This window comes from Heterocephalus glaber, unplaced genomic scaffold, assembly GCF_053883595.1.
Source record: "Heterocephalus glaber isolate CG9 unplaced genomic scaffold, H.glaber_assembly_v1.0 deba00001195, whole genome shotgun sequence".
NCBI classification, from domain to species: Eukaryota; Metazoa; Chordata; class Mammalia; order Rodentia; family Bathyergidae; genus Heterocephalus; species Heterocephalus glaber.
This window is the reverse complement of record NW_028258212.1, coordinates 1449656-1463658: the sequence shown is the minus strand read 5'-3', so window position 1 is coordinate 1463658 and position 14003 is coordinate 1449656. Positions and strand designations below refer to the sequence as shown.

The 14003-nt window shown below is 41.5% G+C and overlaps 1 protein-coding gene across 2 annotated transcripts in view; it reads left to right on the top strand.

Annotated features, from left to right (window-relative positions):
• The first annotated feature begins 1446 nt into the window (after positions 1-1446).
• The window catches only part of Bms1 (BMS1 ribosome biogenesis factor), a 35571-nt gene continuing 23014 nt past the window's right edge, over positions 1447-14003 (top strand). For both annotated transcript variants that reach the window (XM_021251613.2, XM_004874090.4), the window contains exons 1-9: positions 1447-1642; positions 2431-2639; positions 3617-3807; positions 5064-5143; positions 8451-8639; positions 9168-9310; positions 9883-10004; positions 10771-10964; positions 11686-11822. In XM_021251613.2, coding sequence (XP_021107272.2) covers positions 2464-2639; positions 3617-3807; positions 5064-5143; positions 8451-8639; positions 9168-9310; positions 9883-10004; positions 10771-10964; positions 11686-11822 — 1232 coding nt within the window. In that variant the 5' untranslated portion in view covers positions 1447-1642; positions 2431-2463. The remainder of the gene's footprint in view (positions 1643-2430; positions 2640-3616; positions 3808-5063; positions 5144-8450; positions 8640-9167; positions 9311-9882; positions 10005-10770; positions 10965-11685; positions 11823-14003) is intronic.

Below are 14003 nucleotides of genomic sequence, written 5' to 3'. Positions count from 1 at the left end.
ATCATACCATAGCGATATATGTGCACCCATGTTTATAGCGGCACAGTTTGTAACAGCTAAAGCTTGGAAACAGCCCAAGTGCCCATCAACTGAAAACTGGATAAAGATGTGGTTTTTTTTATGAAATGGAGTACTACTCAGCCATAAAGAATGAGAAACTAGAGACATTTATAGCTAAATGGATGCATACTGAGGCCATACTGATGTGAAATAAATAGGACACACGTGTAAATACCAAATAGTTTCTCTAGTGTGAGAAGCTGACAATAAGGATTAAAATGATTAAAATGAATAATTGATAATTTCAAATAGGAAGAAAAGGTCCAAAGCGGTGGGGTGGTGGGAGGGGAAGGTGAAAGGAAAGAAGGGAAAGGAAAAATTATGAGTAAGGAAAAAAAATGGAAACGAAATCTATGTAAATAGGGAAGGGTGGAGGGGGTGAAGGGCGCACAGGTAATGGGGGAAAAATAAGAACCAAGATACATTATGTAGAGGTACAAGCACCCAATGATAAATGAAAACATATTATATACCTCAAATGTACCAATAAAAGAATTTAAGGAAAAAAAAAGAATCATACCACAGTGATATATGTGCACCCATGCTCATACAGCACAATTTGTAATAGCTAAAACTTGGAAGCAGCCCAATTGCCCACCAACTGGAAACTGGATAAAGAAAATGTTGTGGTTTTTTAAAATAAAATGGAGTACTACTCAGCCATAAAAAATGAGAAATTAGAGACATTTATAGCTAAATGGATGCACATTGAAGCGACACTCTTAAGTGATATTAATAGGACACACGTGTAAATACTGAATAGTTTCTCTGGTGTAAGAAACTGAAAGTGTAAATAAGGACTAAAAGGTATAATAGATAAAGTGAAATAGGAAAAAAAGGGGCAAAGGGGAAGGGAAGTGGGAGGGGTAGGGGAAAGGAAAGAAGGGAATGGAATATGAAAAAATGAAAAAATGGAAATAAAGTCTTTGTAAATAGGGTGGGTTGGACGGGGTGAAGGGCGGGAAGGGGGAAAAATAAGAACCAAGAGAGATTATGTAAAGGTGCAAATTTCCAGTGATGCATGTCAATATTTTATACCCAAAATGTACCAATATAAAATGAAATTTCCCCGGGGAACCGAAGAATATATTGACAGTTCACCGTTTCCGTTCTGAGCTAGGCGGCAAGGACAGTAGAGGCGAAGGAAAGGGCTGGAGAGAGGAGCCGAGCGAACTCCGGAGGACTGCAGGATAGAGAGCCCTCCGGGTCTGGGCGTCTAAGGTGCGCGGGCGGGCCCGGGACGTCGTAAATCCGTCCAGAGGAGGCCTGGGGGTGCAAGGCTACGCGGAGCGTGGGGCGTGGCCATGGGCGGGGCTCTGCGCTGCTCCAAAAGTCGAAAGGCGGGGGAGAGGCCTACGCGTGCTCTGGCCAATCAAGAACCTATTTCCGGTCTTCCTCTGAAAATCGTCTTGCCTTGGCCTCTTCTGTCTCTTGTTTCCCTCCGGCGACTTGTTGCGTGGTGCGAATTTCCGTTTCCGGTGGTCTCCATGCGGACCTGAGGAGTAACTGTTGTCAGTCAAGTAACTGTCGCAGACCGGCAGAGTCGACGGCAGTGGGCCGGGTCAGGTCCTGAGTCTACCCGGTGAGTCCTCGTCAGGCCCGGACCCGGTGTCCCGAGAGCTTCGGCCGGACCGACGCTTCTCCGCGGGAGTGGAGAGTGGCGGAGGGATCGGTGTAGTATGGGCCCGGTGGTTCCCTGGGCCCCGGGCGGTGCTGTTCCCCAGCGTCCGCGCGCGGGACACGGCCGGGCCTGCCCGCGATAGGACAGCCTCTGCCCAGCAAAGGAAGCTGGGCAGCCTTTAATATGCTTCAGACATTTTCAGGGGGGTTTTTTTGTGGTTTTTTTGGTACCTGGGATCGAACTCGGGACCTTGTGCTAAATAAGCAGGCGGCGGTTACTTCAGTTTTAATTGAAGTTAGAAAACCACTTAATAGCCCTGAGCTGTCCAGTGTGTTAGCCACTGCTTATTGTCGCTGTTTAAATTTAGAATAAATTAAAATGAAAAATTCAGTTTTTCAGTTTTCCTTGGTGCACTTGAGAGTCACAGTAACCACGTGCGACTAATAGCTACTATACTGAAAGCACAGGTAGAGAATATTCCGTCATTACAGGCACAAGCCCTGCTGATGTTGACAGGATGAACAAAGAGTAACAAGTTTAAAAGGGAGCCTTAGCACAGAGAACTTATGTAACTATGTATGGTACATTCTAGCGAAGTGAAATTGAGCGTGGTATTAAGCAGTTTCTACCTCTGTTGGGTGAACAGCTAAATAATCTCTAAATGAAGAAATAAATAAAATTTACTGTTTTTTCTGGTGATGCCCAATTGTAAAATACCTCCCCCATCCTCCCATCTCTTTCCATGTAAGTTTGAGTTACTTGTGAGTTGACAAGTAGCCACTATGGAGACTAAAGATCAGAAGAAACACAGAAAGAAACACAGTGGGCCCAAAGCTGAGAAAAAAAAGAAGCGGCATCTGCAGGATCTTCATCTTGGAGACGAAGAAGATGCTCGGAAGAGAAACCCCAGAGCTTTTGCGGTCCAATCTGCTGTGCGTATGGCCCGATCATTTCATAGGTGTGTATAGCTGGGCTCTGTTGGTTCTTCATTTATTCTTCCTTAAATGATAGGAGCCTCACAGATGACATTTGGCTTTATGAGTCTAATCCAGCTCACATAATACGTGCTGTATGGCTTTTACCAAAGTATGAGAAGCCTTTTCCGTAGATGTTACTTTTCCTCCAGCATCTCCTGACATGTTGGCTTTTTTTTTTTACCCAAGGAAAAAGAATTTATAGAATTTATGAAATTTACTTCTGAACTTCAAACATAATCTCTCTGGTGATGTGTGCTTTTAAAAAATATCTTTTATATAATTTTAGTTATACTTTGAAATACTAAAATTATAATTTTTATTAATAAATTTACCACTTTATTTAGGGAGTCCTTGCTATATATCCAGCAGTGTACTTTGGTGGCAGCACCACTGAGCTAAACCCCTGGCCCTTTTTTTTTTTTTGAGACAAGGTCTCCCTCTGCAGTTCAGGCTGGCCTTGGACTCATTGTGTATGTAGTGCAGGCTGGCCTCAAACTTGTGGTAATCCCCCTTCCTCAGTGCTGGGATTACAGGTGTGTGCCACCACACCTGGCAAAAATTATGATTGCCTGAATTTTATGGATAAGAAATCTGAGACTCAGAGTTAGTTACCCCGAGTCATATAAAACCAGTAAGTAGAATGGCCAAACTTATCTCCAAAGCCTTTGCTTTGATTTTTTATGATATATTTATTGCCTCAGTGTTTGCTTTTTGTTTTCTTTTAAACTATTAAATCATAAAACAGTCAAATTTAAGATGTATTGAATTTTCAACTCTCTACTTTTATACTTTGTTATATTTGTATTGAAGAGCAATTATCTGGATTGGAGCCAGAGATTAATTAGTTCATTATATTCATGTGTTGTCTGTTCTCTATAAAATCTGCTTATAAGGTTGAGCTTATAAGGTTTATTCCTTCTGTAAATTAAAAGTCAATTTCCTTTTTTTTTATAAATAGGACTCAGGATTTAAAGACAAAAAAGCATCACATTCCGGTGGTTGACCGAACCCCACTAGAGCCCCCACCAATAGTGGTAGTGGTGATGGGGCCTCCAAAAGTTGGGAAGAGCACTTTGATACAGTGCCTCATTCGGAACTTCACCAGGCAGAAGCTGACTGAGATCAGAGGCCCTGTGACGATCGTTTCAGGTAAGGCCTGCTGCCTCAGAGGTGATGTGGCAAGTGTCATTTGAGGGACATGGATGTCTTTGTTGTTTCCATGAGTAGAAATGTTAAAATGATATTGTCACATCATATTATCTCTCTTTTGCTCTTTTGTGTTGGCTGTAGCATCAGAAAGGGCTAGGTTCCTAGGAATAATGATGTAGATACGCACCGTACTCTGACTGCTCCACTGACTTGGCCAGGTGTACAGAAAGACTTAACAGCCTGGTTCCTGTGAGGGCATCCATTTAATAATAAAGATGTGCACCATGCACAGCTGTTTGCCATCTCAAAGCCACAGTCTTGTGGAGACAAGAGCAAGTTTTCTTCTTCTTTGAGAATTTGCCTGCTTTGGTTAATGGTGGTCTTTAAAAGTTAGAGGGGAAAAAAAAATCAAATTACCAAAATGGCAATGGTAAAATCTGAATCTAGTGTTATAACAATAATGTAGTCAGATAGATGCTTTATTTTTTATTTTTTGGACCATACTAGGGATTAAATCCAGGACCTTGCACATCTTAGGTAAGTGGTCTACCAGTGAGCTACATTCCTAGCCTTTTTGTTCAAAACAGGGTCTTACCAAGTTGCCCAGGCTGCATCTAACTTGTGATCCTGCTGCAGCGTCCTGCATAAGTGGGATCACAAGTGTTCACGACCACACCTGGTGAGGCTTTTCTTTATTTTTAAGGCATCCTTGTGTTCTTGACAATTTTGTTTTTTGCGTTAGACATAATTACTGTTCATGAGCATTCTGTTGTGTTATGTTTGAGGACGCTTTTAGTTATAATGAATGTGGAAAAATTTGATGAAGGTGGGGTCACAGCTGTGAAACCTGAAGTCAGTTTTGTCTATGTGAGCACTTTTATTTACTTGGGTACACTTGATATTTTAGAATTAAAGGGAACATAGCAAGAAAACCAACAAATTTATTTCACCATTTTTCTCCTATAAAAGAATATTTCATGTACTCCCATAAATTTATATGGTATTTTATTGGATGCAGTTAAATGATGGAGTTAGGGCAGGGGATGTAGCTCAGTGGTGCCATGCCTGCCTGGCAAGTGCAAGGTCCTGAGTTCAATCCCTGGTACCGCCAAAAAAAAAAAAAAAATGATAGAGTTAACAAATAGTCTTTTCAGGATTTTTAAAAAATAAAGTTTTTGTGCTGGGGATTTAGCTCAATGGTTCAGGCGCCTGCTTTGTAGGCTCAAGGTCCCAAGTTTTTGTCTTTCCATTTATAGGTAAAAAGCGCAGACTCACCTTCATTGAATGTGGGTGTGACATAAACATGATGATTGATCTGGCTAAAGTTGCAGATCTGGTAAGTCACTGGAGAAGCCTGGGTTTCTGATGGGACCTGCAGTAGTGTGGTGGATTACTCATCCCGTATTGGAAGAAAGAAATATGTAGTCATTGGAGAAATAATGAATATCATCAGGGATACAGTAGATGGAATTGAATGATAGTAACACTCTTAACTACTGTTACACAGCACATGTATAAAAAATGTGGTCTTGATTGTATTTTAGAATTCGTAGTGGTCATTATTTCTGATAATTTCATTATTAGTTTTAAACTAGTATGGTAGGATGAGCAGTATCTTGGGTGGTTTTGTTTGTTTGTTTTGGGTTTTCTTTTGTTTCCCTTTTCAGCTGCTTCTAGAAAGCTGTTTGGTTATAAAGAGCGATAGATTTTTTCCTTTGCCCAGGAAGACTCTTAAAACATGAAGTAAAATTTATGTAGATTTTTAAAGCTGTACCATTTTGTTTTATTATTTATTTATTTATTTATTTATTTATTTGAGACAGGGTCTTGCTTTGTAGTGCAGACTGGTCTTGAGGTCACTGTAGCGCACACTGGCCTCAAACTCATGTGATCCTCCTCCCTCAGCCTCCTGAGTGCTGAGATTATAGGTGTGCACCACCACACCTGGCTAGCTGTGCCATTTTAATGACAGAAAACCAAGTACTGTTCAATTTTTTGTTTTCTTTTGTTTTTTTGGGGTTTTTTGAGACCGGGTCTTTCTGTGCAGTTCATGCTGGCCTCAGACTCACTATATAGTCCAGGCTGGTCTTGAATTTGTGGTTATCCTCCTGCCTCAGCCTCCCAAGTGCTGGGATTACAGGTGTGTGCCACCATGCCTGGCCACCATTTCAGTTTTGAACATGTAACTACCATTAGTAAAAATAAATGTTATTGTCAACACAAAGTGACATTCATGTACTAACCTGTTAGTTTTGAAATGATTGAAGTAGTAATAATTTAATTTAGAAAGCATCATACTAGCAAAGATTCCTTTTACATAAATATTGTAAAGATTTTAGTAAACACACAAACTTGATGAAATACTCCAGCTGTGTTGTGGGGGTCTACAACAGTGCACATTTTCTCTTTCCTTGTTCTGTCCCGTCTTTGGTTCCCTTAAGAGCTGTGTCCCAGATCCATGTAAACACACATCCAGCCCTGTGCACACACAAGTGAGAGTTGATTAGATAGACTCTTCTGTGCTCTCCTTTCTTCGTGTACTATTTCTTGGACCTATTAAATCAGCAAGTTTTATGGCTTAACCTCATTCTTTTTAATAATAGCACTGTATTCTGGCTCTGCTATTGTTTATTTAATCTGATTTATGTTGACTGCTCTGCTCTGCGTTGTCTTGATGCCTGCTAAGTCATGGCAGAAGACACAGGACACGTGGGTTAGGGTGTGGACTGAAGGAGGGAAATATGGTTGGCAAAGATGGCAGCCAAAGAGCATTTGCTGCCTGTTGCTGATGTAGCTTGGCTCCCCCCACCCCCAGCTCTGATGTCAGCTGACTTCACAGCCACAGCCCACCCACCTTGTTCCAGTCACTCAAGAGCTTTGCAGGTTTCCTGGCCTGCAGTCTACAGCAGCACCCGTGCTTCTCAGCACACACAGGCGCCTGCATGCATGTGTTTGTGGCTTAGGATCATGGAATGCTCCCTCATTTAATCAAAGATAGATGTTTTTTCTGTTTTTTGACTATTTAAGTTAGCTACAGAAAGATGAGAACAAAAATGTCTTTGATAGCTAAAACAGTCTTCAGCAGTCAACTCTGATATTAATTGCATATTTGAAGAGTTTTAAATTTTAATAATTGGTCTCATTTGCTCATTTTGCTTTATAGATCATTATTCATAATTTTACTATTTTTTGACTCAGTTCTGAACAGCTTTTCTAAAAAAATAATTTCTAATTGGGCCTGGTGGCACATACCTGTAGTCCCAGCAGTCTGGGAGGCTGAGGCAGGAGGATGGCGAGTTTGAGCCCAGCCTTGGCAACTTAGCGAGATCCTATCTCAAAACAAAAAAATTAAATGGGCTGGAGAATGTGGCTCAATGCAAAGACCTTGGGTTCAATCTTCAGTACTAGAAAAAAAAGCCAAATAATAGTATGCAACCACTTAACATATAACAGAACTTTCCTACTATATACACTCTAGGAAAAAAAGATTAGCTTTCTCTTACTAGAAAACTGAAACTAAAGATCAGTTTTTATACACTTTTAATATTTTATTATTGATTATCACTTTTTCTCATCTTTTGGATGTCAGAGGCCTATTTGGTTCCCTTATTAGAGGTTAATTGACTTGAAAATATGTTATCAAAAGCTTCATTTATTGAAGTCAGGATTTCTCATCCAGGGGGCAGATTTGGCCCAGCCTTTTTTGAGTTCTTATCCACAGATTCTTTTTTTTTTTTCCCTTAAATTCTTTTATTGGTACATTTTAGGTATACAGTACATTTATATTTATCATTGGGTGCTTGTACCTGTACCTGATGCATCTTGGTTCTTATTTTTTCCCCTATTCCCTGTTCTCCCTTGACCCCTTCCACCCTTCCCTATTTACAAAGACTTTGTTTACATTTTTTCCTTTTCTCATAATTTTCCCTTTCCCCTTCCCCTCCCACTTCCCCTACCCCTTTGAACCTTTTCTTCCTATTTGAAGTTATCAATTATTCATTTTAATCATTTTAATCCTTATTTACACTTTCAGTTTCTCACACCAGAGAAACTGTTTGGTATTTACACATGTGGGTCCTATTTATTTCACTTAAGAGTATGGCCTCAATATACATCCATTTAGCTATAAATGTTTCTGGCTGAGTAGCACTCCATTTTATAAAAAAAACCACATCTTCTTTATCCAGTTTCCAGTTGTTGGGCACTTGAGCTGTTTCCAAGCTTTCGTTATTACAAACTGTGCCGCTGTAAACATGGGTGCACATATGTTGCTGTGGTCATACAGATTCTTGAGATGGAAGTTGATGTCCCGGTGGGCATCTTGGTCTGGTGAGAGAGCGTTGGTTTCTCTGTCCAGGTGCATCCTGGCAGTCATGGGGTTGAGGCTAGAGCAGAGAGCAGCAGCCCTTTCTTGAAAAGGGCCAGAGAGAAAACGTCTCAGACTTTATGTGTCCCATAGTTTCCATTGCTACTATTCAGCCCTGCAGTTGTAGTGCAGAAGCCGTTGCAGACAAGTAAATCCATGTGGCCATGTTCCAATAAAACTGGTTGCAAAAAAAGGTATGGGCTAGATTTATCCTGACCCCTGGTCTAGATGGTCCATTTTGGTGGTTTCCTAGAGAACTTGTGTATTCTATTTTTAGGTGCTAATGCTTATAGATGCCAGCTTTGGGTTTGAAATGGAAACATTTGAGTTTCTAAACATCTGTCAAGTACATGGCTTTCCTAAAATTATGGGAATTCTCACCCATCTGGACTCCTTCAAGCATAATAAGCAATTAAAGAAGACCAAGAAGCGATTAAAACACAGATTCTGGACAGAAGTCTATCCGGTAGGAAGAGAAATCATTACTGAATACTAAGATAATCCTCTCTAACTAGAATAAAGAGAGGCTAATGAGTGTCTCTGGGATTCACCTCTCGAGTCTCCTGTATGTATCTGTTCCCAGTCCCGGGCCTGTTTCTCTTGAGTCTTTATTTTGGGATACTTGGTATATCTCATGTGTCTCCCCCAGCAGACAGTGTCTGGCTCTGTGTTTTGGGGCCATGAATGAAACAAGTTAAGGATCAGGAGGTACCTCTCTTCCCTCCTTTTCACACCACTGTGACCCCATTGGTCACGGGATCCTTTCTCTGCTTGGGATCCTCACCATCCCCTCCTTGTGGCGTCTGCACAGGCACCACTGACTGGAGAGCCATGGGGTCCTCACATGACAAGTCCTGGAGAAGTACCAGGACGGGCTTTGCTGGAGGTCTCTCCTCTTAGGGTTGCTTCTCATTTAAGGCTGTTATTTTGGCACAGTATTTATAGGAATGTCACTGAAATTTCATATTTATGTATGTATGTATTTTGATGTTAGGGCGCCAAGCTCTTTTACCTCTCTGGAATGGTACATGGAGAATATCAGAACCAAGAGATTCACAACCTGGGTCGTTTTATCACAGTTATGAAGTTCAGGCCTCTCACGTGGCAAACTTCTCATCCTTATATCCTGGCAGACAGGTAAAAATGAATACAAACTTTTCCTTCCTGGCTCATGTATTTCAAAGCTGAAGAGGTTAGAAAAAGAATGATGATAGAACTTACTTTGGGCCATCATTGAAAGATGTTGTGCCTTTGGGAGTGAATAAAACATGAATTGTTTAGAATCAGAAGATCTTGAAGCACCGAAGACTGCAGATGTGGCCCCTGCCATCTTTTCCACTTGGTTTCCCGGGGTGTGACTCTCAGGTCCTGGTGCTCTGGCCAGAGTGTCTGCACTGTGCTTGCTTTTAGCTTTCTAGGACCCCCTTCCTCCTACTGGAGCCCAGCTGCAGTAGGATGCCGCATCCCAGGTTAGCCCTCTGATTTTCCTGACCCCAGGTGGATGTCGTCTCCCTCCCTGGCATCCGTGAGACACATGGTGCATTTGCTCCCTCTCCTCTGGTCGATGGTGAACTGTGCTTCCTGTATTTTCTCATTTTCTAAACAACATGCCTAATGAACAAGAAATTGATGGGTCATCAGCACATGAAGGGAGATTAGAGGGCTGTTGGCATTTGTTTCTTCCATGTGACTGAATTTTATTTTTCTAGGATGGAAGATTTGACAAACCCTGAGGATATCCGGACAAACATCAAGTGTGACCGAAAGGTGTCTCTGTATGGTTATTTACGAGGAGCACACTTGAAAAATAAAAGCCAAATTCACATGCCAGGTATCCCCTTGTAAAAAAAAATAGTGTATTTGTGGAACTTTGGGAATGACTTCATTTCTTGGAGAAAACTGAAAAATGACCAAATGCCTTGCTGGAGGGTTTTTGTTTATTTGCTTGTTTGGGTTTTTTGTACTGGGAACTGAACCCAGGGCCTTTACACTGAGCTACATCCATCACCCTTTATTTTTTGTTTTAAGACACAATCTTGCTAGTTGTTAAATTACCTAGGCTGGGCTCCACCATACCTAGCTCACTAGGGGTTTTAAAAGTTAAGCCAAGTGTGGTGATACACCTGTAATCCCAACCATAAGGAGGCTCTGAGGCAGGAGCATTGACAGTTCCACTTCTGCCTGGGCAGTTTATCAAGATCCTGTCTCAAAACTTTTTTTTTTTGGTGCTAGGGATCAAACTCGAGACCTTGTGCTTTCGAGTCAGGCTGTGGAACCACTGAGCTAAATCCCCAGGGGCCCGCCCCCCATCCTCAAAATTTTAAAAAGCGCTAGGGATGTAGTTAAGTGATAGAGCACCCCTGGGTGTTGATCCCCAGTATGGCTCCCCCCAAAAAACAAAATAAAACCCAACCCTACTTATGTGTCATGCAGCAAAAGTGCTAAGTGGATGCTGTCGTCAGGTGGCTAGAGAGGCATGGTACACCCTGTTGAATGGTGCCCTTCTTATACGCCAGTTTGAGCCTTCAGCCTATGGGACACTTTCTAGCTGTGGCTACTTGTTGGCTTGCTGTCAGCTAACCTGCCCCTCCCCCCAGGTGTTGGAGATTTTGCTGTGAGCGATGTCAGTTTCCTCCCAGACCCTTGTGCTCTTCCTGAACAGCTAAAGAAGCGCTGTCTAAACGAGAAGGAAAAGCTGGTTTATGCACCTCTCTCTGGAGTTGGGGGTGTGCTGTATGACAAAGATGCTGTCTATGTTGACCTCGGTGGCAGCCATGGCTTTCAGGAATTGGTAAGAAGGGAGGCTACTCCGAACTCTTTCCAATCTGTTTCACCACAGTAATGCATCATTTTTATTTATTGAAGCCTTTTCTCCTCATCCATCTTTATACTGAGGCCCAAAAACATATTTCAAGGAGGTAAAATATCTGAGTGCCTCATTGTATCAACCAGAAACGAAGCATCCTATCCTCCTCTCCTCTCTAGCCCTGACCCATGGCTCCCAGCATGGGCACCCTGGCTCGGGAGGAACCTGTGAGGCCCATTTTCTCCATACAAACCAGCCTGTTTTCCAGCTCTTGCTGGTCTCTTATTCAGAATAGTTTTGTCTTGTTTTTTGAAATGGACTCCAGATTTTTTATTTTGTGAAGTGAGATTATTATTGGGTTAAAATAATCTTTGTTTGTTTTCTGGTACCGGGGATTGAACTCGGGACCTTGTGCTTGTGAGGCAGGCGGTAGAACCACTGAGCTAAATCCCTGGACCTAAAATAATGTTTTTAAAAGCATTGGGATCTAAGATTTTTCTAGCTAAGCATTTGATGATATACCCCATGGATGTTGGAAAAGAATTAAAGAAGATGGAATTTCAAACTTTGTTGTAAGGATTCTTTTTAAGGACATAAGAAAGGTTTTCAGGAACTGTGTTTAGAGTACTTTTTGTGATGCTGATTGAAATCAGTGTCTCCAGAATCCTTCTGCTCTCCTCACTTGCCTTCCTTGGTGGTTTGACAGGCGGTGGGGCCCACCCAGGAGCTGGTCCAGAGTCTCATTGCCACCCAGTCCACTATTGATGCCAAGATGGCTTCAAGCAGAGTGACACTTTTTTCTGATTCCAAACCTTTGGGTTCAGAGGATATAGATAACCAAGGGTAAGTGTACTTTTCCCCTGTTTTTAGTAAATGTTGCATTACAAAGCATCCTGTCACCCATCATTCTGCTGTTGTATCACACCAGCACTAGGTTGCTATTTTGCATTGTGCATGCGTTTCTCAAGGTTCTTTTGACTTATGTGATATTATGTGGGAGCATTTCTCAACTTTTAGGATTTGTTTTCATCAGAAATAGTCCTCAGGGACCAGGGATTTAGCTCAGTGGTTTCACTGCCTGCCTCACAAGCACAAGGACCTGAGTTTGATCCCTGATACCAAAAAAAAAAGTCCTCAAATACCATCGTGTCTTTTCTATGGGGAACTTGTAGTTTCCTAGGAGACCTGAGGCTGCTTAGCTTTCTGTTTGTGGCCCACAACGTAGAGCAGAGTCCAGTGCTGTCCAGAGCCACACACTTTGTCTGGAAGTTTTGCTGAATTGTATTGTATCTCTGGGGTGATGTCCACTAATGTAGAGCTTATGTGAATTATTTCTGACTCAGGGTTGGGAATTTGTCTACTTTCATGCTTACGGGGTGTATTGATTTATGCCACCTACTTAGTCTGGAAATGATCATGATTATCTAGTATATAATTTGTTCTGGTGTGCATAAACATTCAGCATTGTACCTAACAGATAAAGAAGTGTTCACTGAAAGGTTCCTACTACTGTCATCAGTGTTATAATTAGCTGTTTGCATTTTTATGTGTTATTCTTGTCATCCTTGTCAGTGTGGATTCTCCTTTCTAACAGTTACAATGCATTTAAAAATTTTTTAAATTTTAGTATCCTGAGCATTTCTTTTTGTTTTGCAGTACTAGGGATTGAACCCTAGAACTACATCCCTGTTTTTTTGTTTTTGTTTTTAAAAATTTTATCTTAATTTTTCTTGAGATAGGATCTTGCCAGGTTACCCAGGCTGGGTTCAAACTTGTGATCCTCCTGCTTCAGCCTCCCTGAGTACTGGGATTATGGGCATGTGCCACCACAGCTGTCAGCATTTTCTTTTTCTGAAATCTCCATATAGTCATTATTTTGTTATTATTGGTGTACTCTGACTTACTCTCTTATAGTGCCGTTTCAGTTTTTTACACTTGATGTTTTCCTAATTTTATATGTAGCACCATGTTAAGTAGCTTTATGTAGTTTTTATTTCATCCTGTAGCTTTAGAATCTTAACAGTTTTTAATATGAGAAAATGGAAGAATGGAAACAAAGTCTTCGTAAATAGGGAGGGGTGGAGGGTTCATGAAGGGAGAGCAGGGGAAGGGGGAAAAATAAGAGAGATTATGTAAAGGTGCAAATTTCCAATGATGAATGTCATTATATTGTATACCTAAAATGTACCAATGATTAGAATGAATAATTGACAATGAGAAATAGGAAGAAAAGGTCCAAAGGGGTAGGGGAAGTGGGAGGGGCAAAGGAAGGAAAAATTATGAGAAATGGAAAAAATGGAAACAAAGCCTTTGTCTATAGGGAAGGGTGGAGGGGGTGAAGGGAGGGCTAGGAATGGGGAAAAAATAAGAACCAAGATGCATTATGTAAAGGTACAAGTTCCCAATGAGAAATGTAATTGTGTTGTAGACCTAAAATGTACCAATAAAAGAATTAAAAAAAAAAAAAGAATCTTAACAATTCTGCAGTTACGGTGTTAGTGACTTCAAAATGGCAATTGTCTTAGTCACTTCCTCATTGCTGGGACAAAATACTTGACACCTGCAACTTGAAGAGGAGAGGCTTATTTTGGGTCACACAGTTCAGGAGTTTCAGTCCATGTTTGGCAGGCTTAAAAAATGGCATGGCAGAAGGGCCTGGGTGGGGAAAAGCTTCCCATGTTACAGTTGCCAGGAAGCAGAGAGAGAAGGGAGCTTGGCAGTCAATAGACTCTTCCAGGTCCTGTCCCCAGTGACTGGGCCCCACCTCCTAACAGCAGATCAGCAGTGAGCCCCCTGAAGTCTTAGGGGACATCTAGATCTAAACCACATCAGCAGTTTTCTTGTCTGTCATTCCTTTGACATCAGCTGGCTTTCTTTAGTAAAGAGCATTCACGTCTTCTCTGTTTCAGTGTCGCTGTTGACTAATGAGCTTTTGCTTTATTCCATGTGTTAGTACCCCATTGCTGCTATTATTCTTACATCTGCGTTGTCCCCGATTTGGCCACAGGAGGGCTCAGTCTGTTT